Below are 14,735 nucleotides of genomic sequence, written 5' to 3' on the forward strand. Positions count from 1 at the left end.
GCCTGTCCTGGGGCTGGGTCCCCAGCAATGAGAGAGGCTGGGAATAGATTAGGCAGGTCCTGAAGGGTTGTTTATCTTTCTGATGCCATAACTGTGAGGGGCATGAGGTGGGAGTGAGGTAGGCAGCAGAAATGTAAGGATTCCTGAAAACAGGAAACAGATTCAACAGGCCAGGTGAGAGTGGGTTTGGGAGAATTCATACTCCCCTAAAATACCCACAAGGCATGGCAGAGCCGTGAAGGCTAAGCGTGCTGGAAGCTTGTCTGGCCCTCTTTTCCAGTCCCAGGCTTTCAGTCGCCAAGGGCTGAGGGTTGTGTCTGCATGAGGTTGCCGATGGGGGCCAACATGGCACTCTGTACTGGGGAACGGGGAACAGTGAGTTGGACCATCTGTGATATGCTTTGTTGGGGAAGATGCCCCCTTCCCTTCCTTGAGACCAGGCAGACTTGTCCTCTCATTTCCTGCAACCCCCCAGGTCAACGAGATATGCAAATGATCCCCTCACCTCATTGGCTGGAGGCCTGAGAACCATGGATGACCTAAGAGAGCTGGCCCTTTAAGAGTGCCCAGTGGGCTCTGTGCCCACAGCCCCTTGTTCTGAGCACAGAGGTGCCAGGCCCTGCTCAATGGGGCCTCCATTCTCTGGGGAAGCTGTGCCTGCCTGGCTCTGACATTTGACCAATCATCTCTGCCACTCCTAAAGTGAGTATGTCTGAGGCCTCCCTGAGTGCCAGGCCTCTCACCTAGAGCCCCCTCCTCCAACACCTGCTATCAGCTTTTTGTTGGGCTTTTTGTTTTCTGTTTTCAGGAATCTTCACATTTCTGCCCCCTGCTCTACTCCCACCTCAACTGGCTTTAGGTCCCTCACTGCTATCACATCAGAAAGAAAAACAGCCCTCCTCACTTATGTTTTCATCCAACTCTATCTGGACACCTCTCTCTGTGTCTCACCTTCTCTCTGTAAAAGATAATTCCTTCAATGTGTGTTTTTGTTCCCATCCCCTCTACCCTCTCAAGGGTGAGGAGCTCAATAGATATGGCAACACCTGGGACAGGAAGAGAGAGAGGCCTTGTCCTTCCTCCTGCCTCTCTGGGCAGAACCTGGGGGCCTGAGATGTGGTTGGAAAGCAGCTACCTAGGTTTGAGGCAGGAAGATGGAGCCAAACTCTAAACCCTGGGGCTAAGTGTGTGTGTTAGTTGCTCAGTCGTGTCCGACTCTGCAACTCCATGGACTGTAGCCTGCCAGGCTTCTCTGTCCATACAATTCTCCAGGCAAGAACACTGGAGTGGATTGCCATTCCCTTTTCCAGAGGATCTTCCTGACCCAGGGATTGAACCCTGGTCTCCTGCATTGCAGGCAGATTCTTTATTGTTTGAGTTATAGGGAAGTCCCTGCCTTGTCCCTCCTGGGGCTGTTGGAACTGGGAGCTGGGCTCAAGCTTGGGACTTCCAGGCTGGGAAGTCTCTCCAAGGTCACCTAGCCAGAGGTGCCTCAGGTGGGCACATGCTCTGTGGTTGATAACGGAGAGGAGGGTTCCTGGGTGACACAAGTTTGGGATTCAACTCTGTTGAAGTTGAGCAGATGGCTTACTGAAGGACTTCTCAGATGACTATGTTGCTTGTGCTCTGTGAACCTGCAAGAGGTGAGGATTGGAGGTAGCATTTCTCAAAATGATCTGAGCATAGACCCCCTCCTTGGCTATTTCTCAGACTTCATGTTTTGCAGAACAGTCTTTGAGAATTGTTAAAGTCTAACTATCTTCCTTGAACAGAAGGGGAAACTGGGGTCAGAAGGGGAAGGTGACCTGTTCAAGTTCACATGTCTTAGGTCCTGGATGGAAGGAGGAAAACTAATCTTGGTTGGTTTTCCTTGGAGAGATTGGCCTTGAGGAAAGATGGTCACCACTCTGTCCTGATCTTTTTAGAATTGATTCTGGGAACTTTTTTCCTTGAAGAGTCTCTTGCTCCTTGATTAATCCATAGAATGAATGTGCACTGAGGGTCTTCTACATGCAAGGTGTTGGCCTGGGTGTTCTGAGAGAGGGAGGTATTACAGCATGTGATCCAGCTATATTAAAATCCACAGCATATGTGCCTTGCCAATGCCCTAAAATATACACATTCTCTGTCACAGTTAATTAAGCAACATTTTTTTAATTGCTTGGAAATGAAATGATGCCTCTTGAGATGACAGAGACATTCAGCATGTCCCAGCACTAAAGTTGGGAGTGCTGCCATATTCTTCTTGTTTTTCATAGATCCCAGAGGCACCAGCAGGCTGGAGGTTGTGCTATCCCCTTTCTCATTCAGGCTTTAAGTGGCTTGGCCCCTGGTCAGGAGCCCCTCCACCTAAGAAGTTGTTTCTTAGCCTGGAGGCGACTATGCAGGGAACAGACTGTGCCATCACCCCAGCTTTCCAGAATTCTGTCTCCATGGCACTTGGGCTTTGGGGGAGGAGACTGGCAGGAAGTCTCCAGGTGCTCTGAACCTGTCTTCTTCTTTGCAGGTGCACCCCTCTGAATCCAGCCCCAGAATGGCACTGCCTCCCAGTCCCCTGGCCATGGAATATGTCAATGACTTTGACCTGATGAAGTTTGAGGTAAAGCGAGAACCCTCAGAGGGGCGATCTGGCCCCCCGACAGCCTCTCTGGGCTCCACACCCTACAGCTCAGTGCCTCCTTCACCCACCTTCAGTGAGCCAGGCATGGTGGGGGCTACCGAGGGCACCCGGCCAGGCCTGGAGGAGCTGTACTGGCTGGCCACCCTGCAACAGCAGCTGGGGGCTGGGGAGGTGCTGGGGCTAAGTCCTGAGGAGGCTGTGGAGCTGCTGCAGGGTCAGAGCCCAGTCCCCGTTGAAGGGTCCCATGCCTACTACCCAGGGAGCCCAGAGGAGACAGGAGCCCAGCATGCCCAGGTGAGTGGTCAGTGAGAGGGTCAGAGGAGGGGGCAGGGTGAGAGGGGAGGCCAACCCAGAGAGGAAGGAGAGTCCCTGGAGAGGCTTACCAGTTTGGGAAAGGAACAAAGGACAGAGGAAGGGAAGTACCTTTAGAAGATATCAGATAAAGAAAACCATTGTTCTGCACCCCCCACCCCTAAATAGAGAGAAATGAGTAGGCTCAACCAGGAGGAAAAGGGAGAAGACAAGGTTAGAAGAGGACCAACTGAAAGGGGAGAGTTGAGAGTTAAAGGGCATCAGGAATGATTGATTATGGGCAGGTATATAGATACTGAGTTTGTGGAAACCAGGAAAGGGTTGTGCATGGAATGGAGTGGAGTTGAGACTGTAGGAACCAGAATGAAGTTGGCCTTTTTAAGACTCGGTGCTTCCCCGGCACCCAACCTTCTCAGGAAGGATTGGGACTCATCCTATTAATCATAGACAGATGGGGGCGTTGAGGGCATTAAGATATAATCCAAATCCTTTGAGGGTCACAGGGTTGAGGAGCGAGGTGTGTTGGAGGACAGGGGAGCGAGGTGTGTTGGAGGGGCAGGGTTTGTCTGCCCTGGGACACACATAGGCCAGGAGCCCCGCTCAAGACCCCGCAAAGGCAGTGTGGGGTTCGGGTGCGCGATTGGCTTGCCCGAAGGTGGGTGGGAAACGCGGGGACCACCCAAAGGGGTCGAAGACCCTTGGTGATGGTGGAGGGCGTGTTGGGACCTGGAACAGGATCTAGGCTGCAGGATAGATTCAGGGGAAGGCGCATGTTTAGGTAAAGGTGGGAGCCGAGGGCGAGGCCACCGGAGCGTGGAGCCAGGCGGGAACCGGCGGTCACCGGCGCCCCGCCGTTTCTCTCTGCAGCTGGCGGAGCGGTTTTCCGACGCGGCGCTGGTGTCGATGTCTGTGCGGGAGCTAAACCGACAGCTGCGGGGCTGCGGGCGCGACGAGGCGCTGCGGCTGAAGCAGAGGCGCCGCACGCTGAAGAACCGCGGGTACGCGCAGGCCTGTCGCTCCAAGCGACTGCAACAGCGGCGGGGGCTGGAGGCGGAGCGCGCCCGCCTGGCCACCCAGCTGGACGCGCTGCGGGCCGAAGTGGCCCGCCTGGCTAGGGAACGCGACCTCTACAAGGCTCGCTGTGAACTGCTGGCCCCGAGCGGCCTGGGGCCAGAGGCCACGCCCACTTCTTCCTCTGAGCCCCTGGCCACCGAGTGGTGGAGTAGGTGGGCGGGCGGTGCACACCACCCCGGAGGCGCCTGCACCATTCACTAGACGGTTACTGAACGCCTTCTGGTGCCAGACACTCCTTTGGATGACCACACAAGTATCCCCAAACTTCCTGGACCCTCAAGGCATGCTCTGAGATTAGATGCTGGTTGTTTCCTGGGAGAGGGGTCCCCTTCCCTCATGCAGGACGTGCACAGAAACCCTTCACTTTCTGCCCCACTCTATAGGACCGGGTCACTGAAATCTGCGGGGGTCAGTGCCAGGCATTGTGTAGGGGGCGGGCCGCAAGGAGGTGTGGATGACGTACAGTGAATGGGAGGTGAGGGAGTCCTGCTGCTCCCAGATCAGTTTAGATTTTAATACAAGGCTTTCAACCAGTAGTGCAGTAAGGTGGTAATTAGCAATGAGGCTGTGTTTTCATTCCAGGGCTTGTAACCTCCCCATTTTAGGACAACTGCATTTTCAAGATTTCAATTCCCATTATCAAGACAGACCAGAAACTTGATTCAAGAGGCTTTTGTCCTAGCTAATCCCATGGCCTCCAAGGTCTAGAGCAGCAAAGGCCAGAGGAGCTCCAGGGGTGGTAGGTGTGGTCTGGGAGAGGACCCTGAGCAGGAGTCTGAAAACCTGGGTGCTAGTCTCAGCTCTGCCACAGGATACCTCTGGCATCTTGAGCAAATCACTGGCTCCCTGGGTTTTGACGATCTCATCTAATGCTCACTTGATTGGATGACTTCTAACACCTTTCCAGTTCTGGCCTCTCCATAGTGTGGAACCCCTAGAGACCTAGGGGTCTCCCTGAGAATCCCTCAACTCAGCCTCATTAAAGGGACTTCCTGCCCTGTTCCAGCTTCCTGACTGCAGCCTAGGCCCTGGATGAGACCATGCACTGGTTCTGGGTTGCTCCCTCCATGCTGCCTTGACCTCCAGACCTGCATAGGTTGCCCCTGCTCCCTTCTGCCTCTCTGAGGGCTGAGGTGAGACTTTCCCCAGCCTGACAAGGAGCTGAGAGACTGCAGCTTTTGTGAATTAAACTTGAAGTCTAGGCACAACCGTATGCTATTGGCTAGATGTTCTTGTGATTTAAGAAGTGTTTATTCTATATCCTTGCTCCAGGCCTATGTAAGTGTGTGTGTGCATATGTGTGTGTGAGAGAGAGAGAGAATGAGAGAGAGAGATACAAAGTGTGGTGTGGGGGAAGAGACTGGATAGCCCCCACCTGGGCTGAGTGGAGCATCACAGTTCTAAGGCCCAATGGAAATGGGGGTGGGGGGCGGGGATTGGGCCAGATGGAACCTCGCGCTCCCACCTCCACTGCATAGAAGCCCAAGAACAGTAGTGACCCAGCCAGGCCTGCCTGTGGCTATCCTGATGGCTCACAGTTGCCATGGTAACCCAGCCCTTGAGTTCAGCAGCCTACAGAGAGTGGGCGGGGCTCTGGGCAGAGCAGAGGCATTGGGCTGGGAGCAGTTACCTTAGCAGCAGTGGTAGGTCCTCTAAGGGACATAATAAATGGAGAGAAGCAGTTGGGTGTGGGGGAAGAAGCTCCCATATGTCTCTCTTCCTTTCTGCCCCCTCTACTCGCCCCCTCCCCAGCTGTCTCTTCCCATCCCTGTTCTTGTTCCCTCCTCCCATCCTCTAGTTCTAGCCCAGCTCATCCCTCCTCCACTCAGGAGCCTGCGATGAGAGTCCTTTCCTCCATCTCCATCAGAATTTTCTTTCTCTTCTCATTTCCCACCACTGACCACTGGTGACCTTCTTGGGCTCTGTCTTCTCTATGAGTGGCTCATGGCACCTTGAGCACCTCCTCCTCCATCCCCTTCCACTGGCATCCTTGAAGGGAGAGGCTGGGGCAGGGAAGGTCCTTCTAGGAGCCCAGCTCTTCTCCCATCACTCTGGCTGTCCCCTGGATCCTCATGTGTTTTCTACAGCTGTGATCTAGACCCACCACCATTCTTGCCTGCCTTCTTTAACTGGCTGAGGCTCTGCACGACACACAGAAGGGCAGAGACGCCCATCCAAGGCATCTACTCCCATACACATAACTGGGCCATGTTTACACACCCTGGGGTCACAAGCGGGTCACATGGATACACCGCAAATGGAAGTTGCACATTTATGATTAAGTGTGGGCCCCTTATTCATATGGGCCCAGACTCAAGTTCTAGGCCTATTAATCTTCTTTGACCTTAGGTAAGCTTCAGTCAAGCCTCATTTGCTTTGTCAGGAAAATGGGGAAGATAGTGGTAACTACCTAGTGAGAGTGAACACATTTAAAGCACTAAACACAAAGCTTCACATGTGCTAAATGGCAATGTTTGTTGTCCATATTATAAAGAGTACACAGGGAATTCCCTGGCAGTTCAGTGGTTAGGACTCAGAGCTTTCACTGTGGGGGTCTGGGTTCAATCTCTGGAACTAAGATCCCACAAACCTCGAGGCACAACAACAACAAAAAATGTACACAGCTGGACTTCTGAACCACTAAAGGCCTATGCAGTTCATGAACACACACACACACATTCATGCACCAGGAAAATCAGGCTGCACAGACCTTAGATACCCACTCTGTATTCCTAACTCACTAGCAGACCTGCTTCCCTACTTCAGTCCTCTACTCCCCTCTTCTCAGCCCGCCCCACAGCTGTGTGGAGGCTGGAGTTCAGCCCCTGGGGGACTCAGCTAGGATTCTCTGGAGACAGCTTAAGAGGGCATCAACTTGCCCCCTTGACAGCCCCTTATTACCCTTCCATGTCTGGTAATTAACCACCAGGGAGCCTGGGTTACCCCCCATGCCCCCCCACCGCCAACCCACCCCAAGGTTGGGAGGTGAGGGTAGGGACTCCTCAGATCTCATTGACACATAGATGGGGTGAAACTGCAGATACCAGACCGCCTGGGATCTCTGGCTCAGAGTTCAAAAGGTGCTGGTCCCCATTTCTTAGTGGTGTGTGTAGGGTGCTATGGACGGCCCAGTGGGCATCTGACACACGATAGGTATAGCTGAGGTGCTAGGAGCGCTTTCCTTTATTAATGGCCAGAAAGTCAGGATCACTGAAGAAAATCACTGAGGGGACATGAGGCTGAGGGGTCTGGGGCTTGAAGAGATGGGGTGGGGCTCACCACTCACTTCCGGGACCCAGAGGGCACACCTGGTCCAAGAGGGAGAGGCATGGTCTCTTGAGTCACAAGGGTCAGAACAGGCACCTGGGGGAGAGTGGGATAGTCATAAGCACCCTCTTCTACACCACACACCCAGCCCAGATGGACTCCACCAAGCCCCAACCTCTAGTGTCCCAGGACTCACTGAAAGACAGGGAGTGTCCGTCAGGTTGTCGGCGGTCATGGGCTAGGGCTGGGGGTCATGGCTGGCGTGCAGGGCCTGGGAGCCCCGGGGCTGATGCCCTGGCTGGCGTAGTACTCCACCACCTGCCGGGGCACCTCGGCCAGGACACACTTTGCTAGCGCAGAGGGTGAGGCCTGAGTCGGGGTTAGGGTGAGGAAGTGGTTAGGGGAGGTGGAGTGAGAGAAGGCGGGGCTCAGGTGGGGGGCGGGGCTTCGGGTGGCCAGCTGGATTCGGCTCTTTCTTGGGACTTCAATCAGGTGGGAGAGATGGGTCAGATCTGGAGGGCAGGAGGAGCTGAGGAGCCCTTCAGCCGGGAGGGGGCTCCGGGCACTCACATCCTTAAAGTCCCGGAACGGCACGAACTGGACGATGTCGCGAGCCGCGGGCACCCCTCGGGGGCAACGCAAGGTACCATCGTCGCCGTCCAGCAGCCTCATGTCAGAGAAATCGGCATTGCCCACGCCCACAATGATGATGGACATGGGCAGGCGGGAGGCGCGCACGATGGCAGTGCGGGTCTCAGCCATGTCGCTCACCACACCGTCCGTGAGCACCAACAGCACCGAGTACTTCTGAGGACAGACAGAGTGGGGGAAGGGTCAGCTCTGCGGCCTTGGCGCCCCCGCCCCCGCCCCCACCCCCAGCTCCACCCCCAGGACACCTAACCGTGGCTTGGCCAGTGCTCTGTTCCCGCTGAGCTGGTCCCGCCACGCGGTTGATGATGGGGGCCACGTTGGTGGGGCCATAGAGCTGGATCTGGGGCAGGCAACGGCGGTAGGAGGCAATGACCCCCGAGATCTCTGTGGGCAAAGAGGTGAGAGGGCAGAGATTAGCAGGGAGCTCTTCCAGACTCCCTAAAGTAAGGAGGCATTTCCTTGTCTCAGGACTGCCCTGCTACCATGATCCTCACTAAGCAGGAGAGTTGGATGGTTCAGGTGCTGGTAGAGTTGGGTGGGCAGATATCTGGTCAGGGGCTGAAAGTCTTACCAAATGCAGGCAGACACTGGAAGCATGAAGGGGCAGGGAGCTGGGCCCGTGGGAATGGAGTCTGTGCTCCTGCATGGGGTGCACAGGAGTGGGCAGCAAGCTGTATGAAGGGAGGCAGGGCTGGTGGGAATCTCCTCTCTTACCTTCACATTCAGGATTTTCCGGGTCAAAGTTGATAGCAAAGTCATGGGACACCTGTGAGGGGAAGGCGAGGCCAGCCAGAGGATGTTTTTCCTTCCTGTCTGAGTCTCCCAGCATCTCCTCTCCTATCCTTGCCCAGCCTACCTCGAAGTTGGGTGGAATTCGAGCTCCAAAGCCAAACGCTGGGAACCGCTTGTCACTGGGGAGGAGAAAAGGCTATGGGGGCCCATCGGGCAAGGCATCCCTGCCCATCCCCCACCCCATCTCCTGCTACCTGTCGTAGTCCTGGCAGATGCCTCCCACTGCACGCAGGGCCTGCAGGTAGTGGTTGGGCTGGCGGGGGCTCAGGCAGTGCAGGGACTGGCTGCTCCTTGGGTCCCCATTGGAGGCCGTGAAGTCGATTGCCACCTGGTGGAGATAGGGAGAGGATATGCTGCATCCATGAGACCACCAGGGAGGCTAGGCCAGAGCTGGGTTCTGTAGGGAGGACTAAGGTGAATCTGAGCAAGCCCCCAGGTAGCCTCATCTTGGAGTCGGGTGAGGGGAGCAAGCTGACCACGCTAAGGCTCATTAGAGGTCCAAGTAAGGGCAGTGTGGATTCTGGGCTCCTCTGTCCACTAGGGCCTGGCCCCTCCCCCTTGGCTGCGTCCCCTCCCCCAGGCCTTTACCGTGAAGCTGATCTGGCAGCCCCCCATGATGTAGTCCAGGAAGGTGTGCACCTTCTCCACCTGGTGGGGAGAGGGCAGATAAGGTGGAATGCTGGTCCCTTGAGGAGGGAGCTGGGTGGGGCTTCTGCAGGGGAAATGGAGGGGCCAGAGTTTTTGAGGTTGAAGTTGGTGGTGGATAGGACAAGGGTTCTCAGTTTCCAGAAGCAGGGAAATGCTCTTTGTAATGAGGGCAAGGCTGAATCCGAGGTTGCCATGGGGGTTGTAGGGGGTGGGAAAGGGCTTGAGATGGGCACTGGAACTTACCGTGCACTGGGCCAGCACTACGGTCCCCGAGCTCTTGTAATGCTTCTTCTTGTCCCGGTATTTGGGGTTGATACAGTCCCACTGCATCTAGACCCCACATACCCCACAAGCCCAGGGTCTCATCATATGACCTTTCCTCCCCCTTGCAGTGGAGCCTCCCAGAGCAGAACCCTCATGGCTCAGTCCTTAGGCTGAGCCCTGAGTTTCCCACCCTCTCCACCTCCTATTGTGTGTGAGGGGCTCTTCAGCATCTCCTTCAGGATTTTCCCAGGGATCTTGGTGGGATTCTTGGGGAGAGGGGGTGGTCTTTGCAGTACCTCCTGCCCAGGGTTTGCTGTTCCTTCCTGCATCTCCTGGAAGGTGCTGGTGAACTCGCCAATGAAGTCATGCTTCCCACTGGAGTCATAGTCATATACCAGGAACTGAAAAGACAAGGGGAAAGGGGGATGGGTGGTCAGGATCAGAGAGGCTTTGCAGTGGTTCAGTGGGGGCAGGAGGAGGGACTCAGGGAAGTAGAGCCCTAATAGTCACTAGGCCCAAACAGATGTCCTCAACCTGTCCAGAGAAGCCACTTGCTGAACTTAATCCTTTGGCTCGGTCTAGTTGGGACTTGGCCTCTGATAGAAGGACCATTGATATAGGAACATTGAGCTGTGACTGGTTCTTTATCCCACAGTGGGAAAGAGGGAGAGGGAGGGGCCTGCACCCTTAGGTGGACGGTCTCGGGCAGAGGCTGGCTGCTCTACCAGGCTGCCCTTACTCGTGGGGCCTCACCTTGAGAGGCCGGTGGACATCACAGCTGCACAGGGAGTGCAGGGACAGACGGAAAGGCTCCCAGCTGGGGTTCAGATTGTTCTTCACCACCTTGGAGTGGCACAGAGAGCTGGTCACCCCCGGTCTAGGTTCACCCATTCTGCCCTTCCTCCTGCCTTCCCCACGGCCTCAGGCACCCACCTCCGTTCTCCAGACCAGCTGGTTGCTCTGGTCCCCGTTGGTCTTATAGATCTCCATGAAAGGGTCAGACTTGCTGAACAGGTCCTGGAGACATGGGGGAAAGGGCCCCTGAGCCTGGTGAGGTCTGAAAGGGAGGCGCCTAACCCCGAGGCCTAGGCTACCTAACAGTGGAGATGGGGTCCTAAACTCTGGGGTTCCAACCTTGTTGTCCAGCTTGTGGGCTCTGAAGGTGAGCTGCACGTAGTCATTGGTGCCAGACACCTCTTCGGCCACAATCTGCAAGGGGGACACGAGTGGCAGGATTACCCCACGCCACCCCCACAAAGGCCCCATCCCTTGGGTGGGGGCCAGCCCTGGGGGCAGGATGTCACCATGGTTGTCCCTGCAGGGGTGTTGAATGCCCTGCCCAAGGGTGAGTACCGGTGACCTGGCCTACCGTGATGGTGGACTTGCCCGCGTTCTTCCCATTCTTCAGTAGCAGAGGCTTAGTAACCTTGGTTTGTGACACGATCTGGGGATGGAGGTGGAGGGAGACCCAGCTGTGACATCCCCACCTACCTGCTTTGGCCAGGGTACAAGGGACAGGGCAATAAGCGCCCTTTGATTGCTCACAGGGGTTGCACTTGGGCTAGAACTGGACTTAATTTCCATAGCAACCTTAAGAGATCTGCACTGTGACCCCCCATTGTTTAGATGAGGACACTAAGACTCAGAGAGGTTAGATATCTAGCCCAAGGCTGCACAGCGGGTGAATGGTGGAGATGGGGTCCAACCCCCCCCCACTGAACTAACTCCACAGCTTATTCTGTCTTCTTCTGGCCTCCGGAGGAAGAACCGTGGGGGTGGGGGTAGGGGTGGGGGTGAGAATGCAGACCTGCCCCAGGGTGCACTCGGTGGAGCCGAGGAAGGTGTCGTTGCGGGGACTGGTGGATCCGTCCTCGGCGTCAAACACATGGAACTGCAGGGGCTGCTTCTCCTCGAAGAAGTACTCCAGGGCCAGTACGCGGGAGAAGACGGGGCTGGAGCAGGAGCGCAGCACCTCTGTGCGCTCCACCTGCGGCAGGAGGGGAGCCCACCTCTGGGAACCCGGGCTGCTTTGCTCTGTCCCGGACCGCCCCCGGTCTTGCCAGCTTTCCTCAGGTTCCCATGCCCCAGAGACTGGCTCCTCCCTCCCTGGGCTGAACCCCAAGCTTAGGGTGCTGCCTGCCCCTAGGACCATCAGCCATCAGGGGCTCTCATAGTTGGAAGCAGTGCCACTGCCTTTGGGGGCCATCTCAGGACCCCATAGGACCCTGTGAGCTTTGGTCCCTGTGAAATGCTTTGTGTGTGTAACGATGGCACCCGCATCTCTATGGTTACCCACACAGACTGGAAGAGGCCCCTGAGAGTCCTGACCATCCCTCGTGGCTGCCCCCACCCAGCCTCCTTCCTTTGCGTCCCGGAGGTCCGTGAAGGAGAGGCCAGCCACTCTCACCTCCACCCACTGCTCATCGGAGTGGAGCTTGAGCAGCACACAGGGGTGGGGCTTGGTGAGTGTGTCTCGGTCGAGGAGGCCGTGGCAGGACACCCGCAGCTCCACTCTTGAGGCCCCCAGTGTCATGGCTGGGGGCTCGGGCACCCAGGCCATCTCTGGGTCGGACATGTCTCTGTGGGGACAGAGCAGACACTGGCCACTGGAAGGGGGACACCTGCCAGAGGAGGGGTCTGTCTCTGGGAGCCTGGGCCCCACCCCCTTACCCTGCTTCCCAAGGCCCTGGCATCTCATGGATCTTCTTCCCCCTGACCTCACTCGGCTTCCCCTGAGCTCTGAGCCTCTCACTCCGGCACAGCCCAGTGAGTGCTCTTGTCACCCCTGCTGGCCTTGTATGCGTGGATGGGGCTGGAGAGGGCTTGGAGGTTCCTGGCAGCCTTGGTTCCTAGGCAATCGATTGATCCACACTTTCTGCTATATCAGCACCTTCTGCTATTTCCTGACTGATGTTTAAGCCAGCGCTGCACTCAGTCTTGGCTTGAGGAAGCTGAACTGGGGCAAGGGGGTGGGGAGGGGAGTGGAGGGGCCCCGGCAAGTCTGAAGAGGAGGGTCAGGAACGGAGGCTGCAGTGGGCAGGAGGAGACAGGTTGGAAGGTGCCCTGCAGGGCTGTCCCCATCCACCTCCCCCGACTCACCTTCTGGTTGGCTGATGGAAAGGGAGGGGTGGTGGGCTTGCAGAATGAGCAGCAGAGCTCGGCCCCTGCTGAAAGCTTCTCTAGGTTCCTGGCAGTGGCTCCCACTATGACAACACTGGCTTTCCTCCCCACCTCCCTTGTTCTCACACTTCTTGGCAGCACTGGCGCTGTCTCTTAGCGACAGGATTTTTGGGGAGCCTCGGCCCCCTCCATGCTGCCCGTGGGATGCACGCACGCCACCCTCCCCCAACAGTGGTACTGAGCTTCGGGCAGCAGCATGCAGGGGTACACTGGCCCGAGTTCACGGCCGGTCCATCCGTCTCTCTGTGTCTGTCCACTTCTCAGGGTGAGGCTGTCTGATCTCATGTTGTGCTTCCCCGGCAAGTGTGCGTTGGTGTGTCTGGATGCCCCCACCCCGTGTCTATCCCCTAGTCGGGTGTCTGTCTTCAGGAGGCTGTGACAGTTCCTGTACGTCCCTCAGAACTGGGACCCTTCCCTGGCTGAGTACCCGCTCCCCACAGTGTGTGCCCTTCTGGGTATGTGAGGGAGGGTCTGGGTTAGGGGTGGGCTCTGCCTTCTAGCCACAAGTCTCCCAGTTCTCACAGATCCCCTGAGTCGGGCAGGAGCATGTGATGGTGAGGGTATTGGGCAGGACTGGAGACCTCTCTGGGGGCCGGGGGCAATGTTGTTATGGAGACTGGGCCAGGCTTGGGCTGGGCTGGGGCTGGGCGAGGGATGAAGGGTGGGCTCACCTGGGCTCTAGTCGGGGGCTCCTCTCTCCGGCTCTCTGGCCCTGGCCCTGACTCCCTTGCTGCTCCAGCCGCTGGCGCTGGCTCCGGCTCCGGCTCTGGTGCTATTTATGGGGCCTGGATGGGGAGGGGTGGGGGGGCCGAAGCACCAGCTCCCCCCACTTGCATAGACCGGTTGGGAGGGAGAAGGGGGGCAGGGCCACTGGTTGGGAAGGAGCCACGGAGCCAGGGGAGGAGGGCGGGCTGAGGGTGGCTCAGAGGCAGGACCCCCGCAGACACAGTGACATACATCTTCCCCTCCTGCCACACCCACACCCAGCATCACAGAGAGGCACACACTGCGGTGGTGCATGCACACACACACATTCACGCCGGGAGGCGATGGAGACATACGCACCCACGACTCGCAGGCTCACACACAGTCTTGACACGAACAGGTGCCAGCACATAAACTCACCATGACACCATGACAGTTTCAGCCTTGGGGATGCACACAGGGAGACACACCCGGTCTCACGTCGCTCTCCACATCACATTTGTTAAGGACATTTGCAGTCACATACGGAAGAACACGGGGCTATACTTGTCACACACACACACACACATACCCTCATCCACGCCCACCAACCTGAATACAACAGAATGGAGATCTTCACGTGTCCCTTAAAGACCATTACATATCATGCTGAGCCTTGTAGGTTTTAGAAATCAAAGTTCCACCTTTTAACAGGGAGACAAGGAAACGGACACAATTGCTTAATAGCACACAGTGTCACATCCCGGTCACGAAGCCTCCTGAAGATAGGGGTTTCCCAGTGTGGAGATATGCTGGACTGATTCCGAAGGCATCTTCCTGGTGCCCGTAACTACCCCCAACCCCGAGATTCAGCCCATATGGCCACATCCTGTGGGAGGGGCCGTGCCATGCACTGATCTTGAGCAAACAAGACATTAGTCATTCCCTGGTGAGGCCAGGGGAAAGGAGCAATTGTCTGGATGCTGCACGTGAAGACATTTGGAAACATGGTGGTCTGGATGAGTACAACAGAAGGGTCACCAGGGCACTTCACTTTCCATCCCCAAAGCCGCTCATGTATTAAGGTGGCAATAATTTATTGAGCATCTCTTGGGTGCCAGGCACTGTGCCAGGGGTTGGGGCTACACTGGGGACTAAGACACAGCTCCTGCCCCTCAGGGAGGTGTGTGCATATAGAACAAAAATCCCACAGAGATGATCAGAACAAATGCATTGAGATATG

General features: G+C 56.5%; 2 protein-coding genes across 2 annotated transcripts; one reads left to right on the forward strand and one right to left on the reverse strand.

Annotated features, from left to right (window-relative positions):
• The first annotated feature begins 2,533 nt into the window (after positions 1–2,533).
• NRL (neural retina leucine zipper) lies at positions 2,534–4,207 on the forward strand. The gene is made up of 2 exons (XM_005904927.1): positions 2,534–2,914; positions 3,800–4,207. Exons 1-2 carry the CDS (start codon positions 2,534–2,536, stop codon positions 4,205–4,207), a joined length of 789 nt encoding a protein of 262 aa, XP_005904989.1.
• Positions 4,208–7,504: 3,297 nt separating this feature from the next.
• Positions 7,505–12,203, reverse strand: CPNE6 (copine 6). The gene is made up of 15 exons (XM_070378504.1): positions 12,036–12,203; positions 11,436–11,615; positions 10,998–11,072; positions 10,763–10,837; positions 10,562–10,645; positions 10,382–10,471; positions 9,925–10,029; positions 9,608–9,694; positions 9,305–9,364; positions 8,911–9,044; positions 8,781–8,835; positions 8,639–8,690; positions 8,175–8,308; positions 7,844–8,080; positions 7,505–7,642 (listed from the first exon to the last, which is right to left on the reverse strand). The coding sequence occupies exons 1-15, from the start codon at positions 12,201–12,203 to the stop codon at positions 7,505–7,507; spliced, it is 1,674 nt and encodes a 557-aa protein (XP_070234605.1).
• Positions 12,204–14,735: the final 2,532 nt, after the last annotated feature.

This window comes from Bos mutus, chromosome 10, assembly GCF_027580195.1.
Source record: "Bos mutus isolate GX-2022 chromosome 10, NWIPB_WYAK_1.1, whole genome shotgun sequence".
NCBI classification, from domain to species: Eukaryota; Metazoa; Chordata; class Mammalia; order Artiodactyla; family Bovidae; genus Bos; species Bos mutus.

What these genes read in the sequence shown, in the direction of transcription:
- NRL (XM_005904927.1), top strand. Translation starts at nt 2,534, where the DNA reads ATGGCACTGCCTCCCAGTCCCCTGGCCATGGAATATGTCAATGACTTT. An exon ending in CAGGAGCCCAGCATGCCCAG is followed by an intron (nt 2,915 to 3,799) that starts GTGAGTGGTCAG and finishes TTCTCTCTGCAG; the next exon opens with CTGGCGGAGCGGTTTTCCGA.
- CPNE6 (XM_070378504.1), bottom strand. Translation starts at nt 12,203, where the DNA reads ATGTCCGACCCAGAGATGGCCTGGGTGCCCGAGCCCCCAGCCATGACA. An exon ending in CCCACAAGCTGGACAACAAG is followed by an intron (nt 10,646 to 10,762) that starts GTTGGAACCCCA and finishes CCATGTCTCCAG; the next exon opens with GACCTGTTCAGCAAGTCTGA. An exon ending in CAGCAAACCCTGGGCAGGAG is followed by an intron (nt 9,695 to 9,924) that starts GTACTGCAAAGA and finishes TGTGGGGTCTAG; the next exon opens with ATGCAGTGGGACTGTATCAA.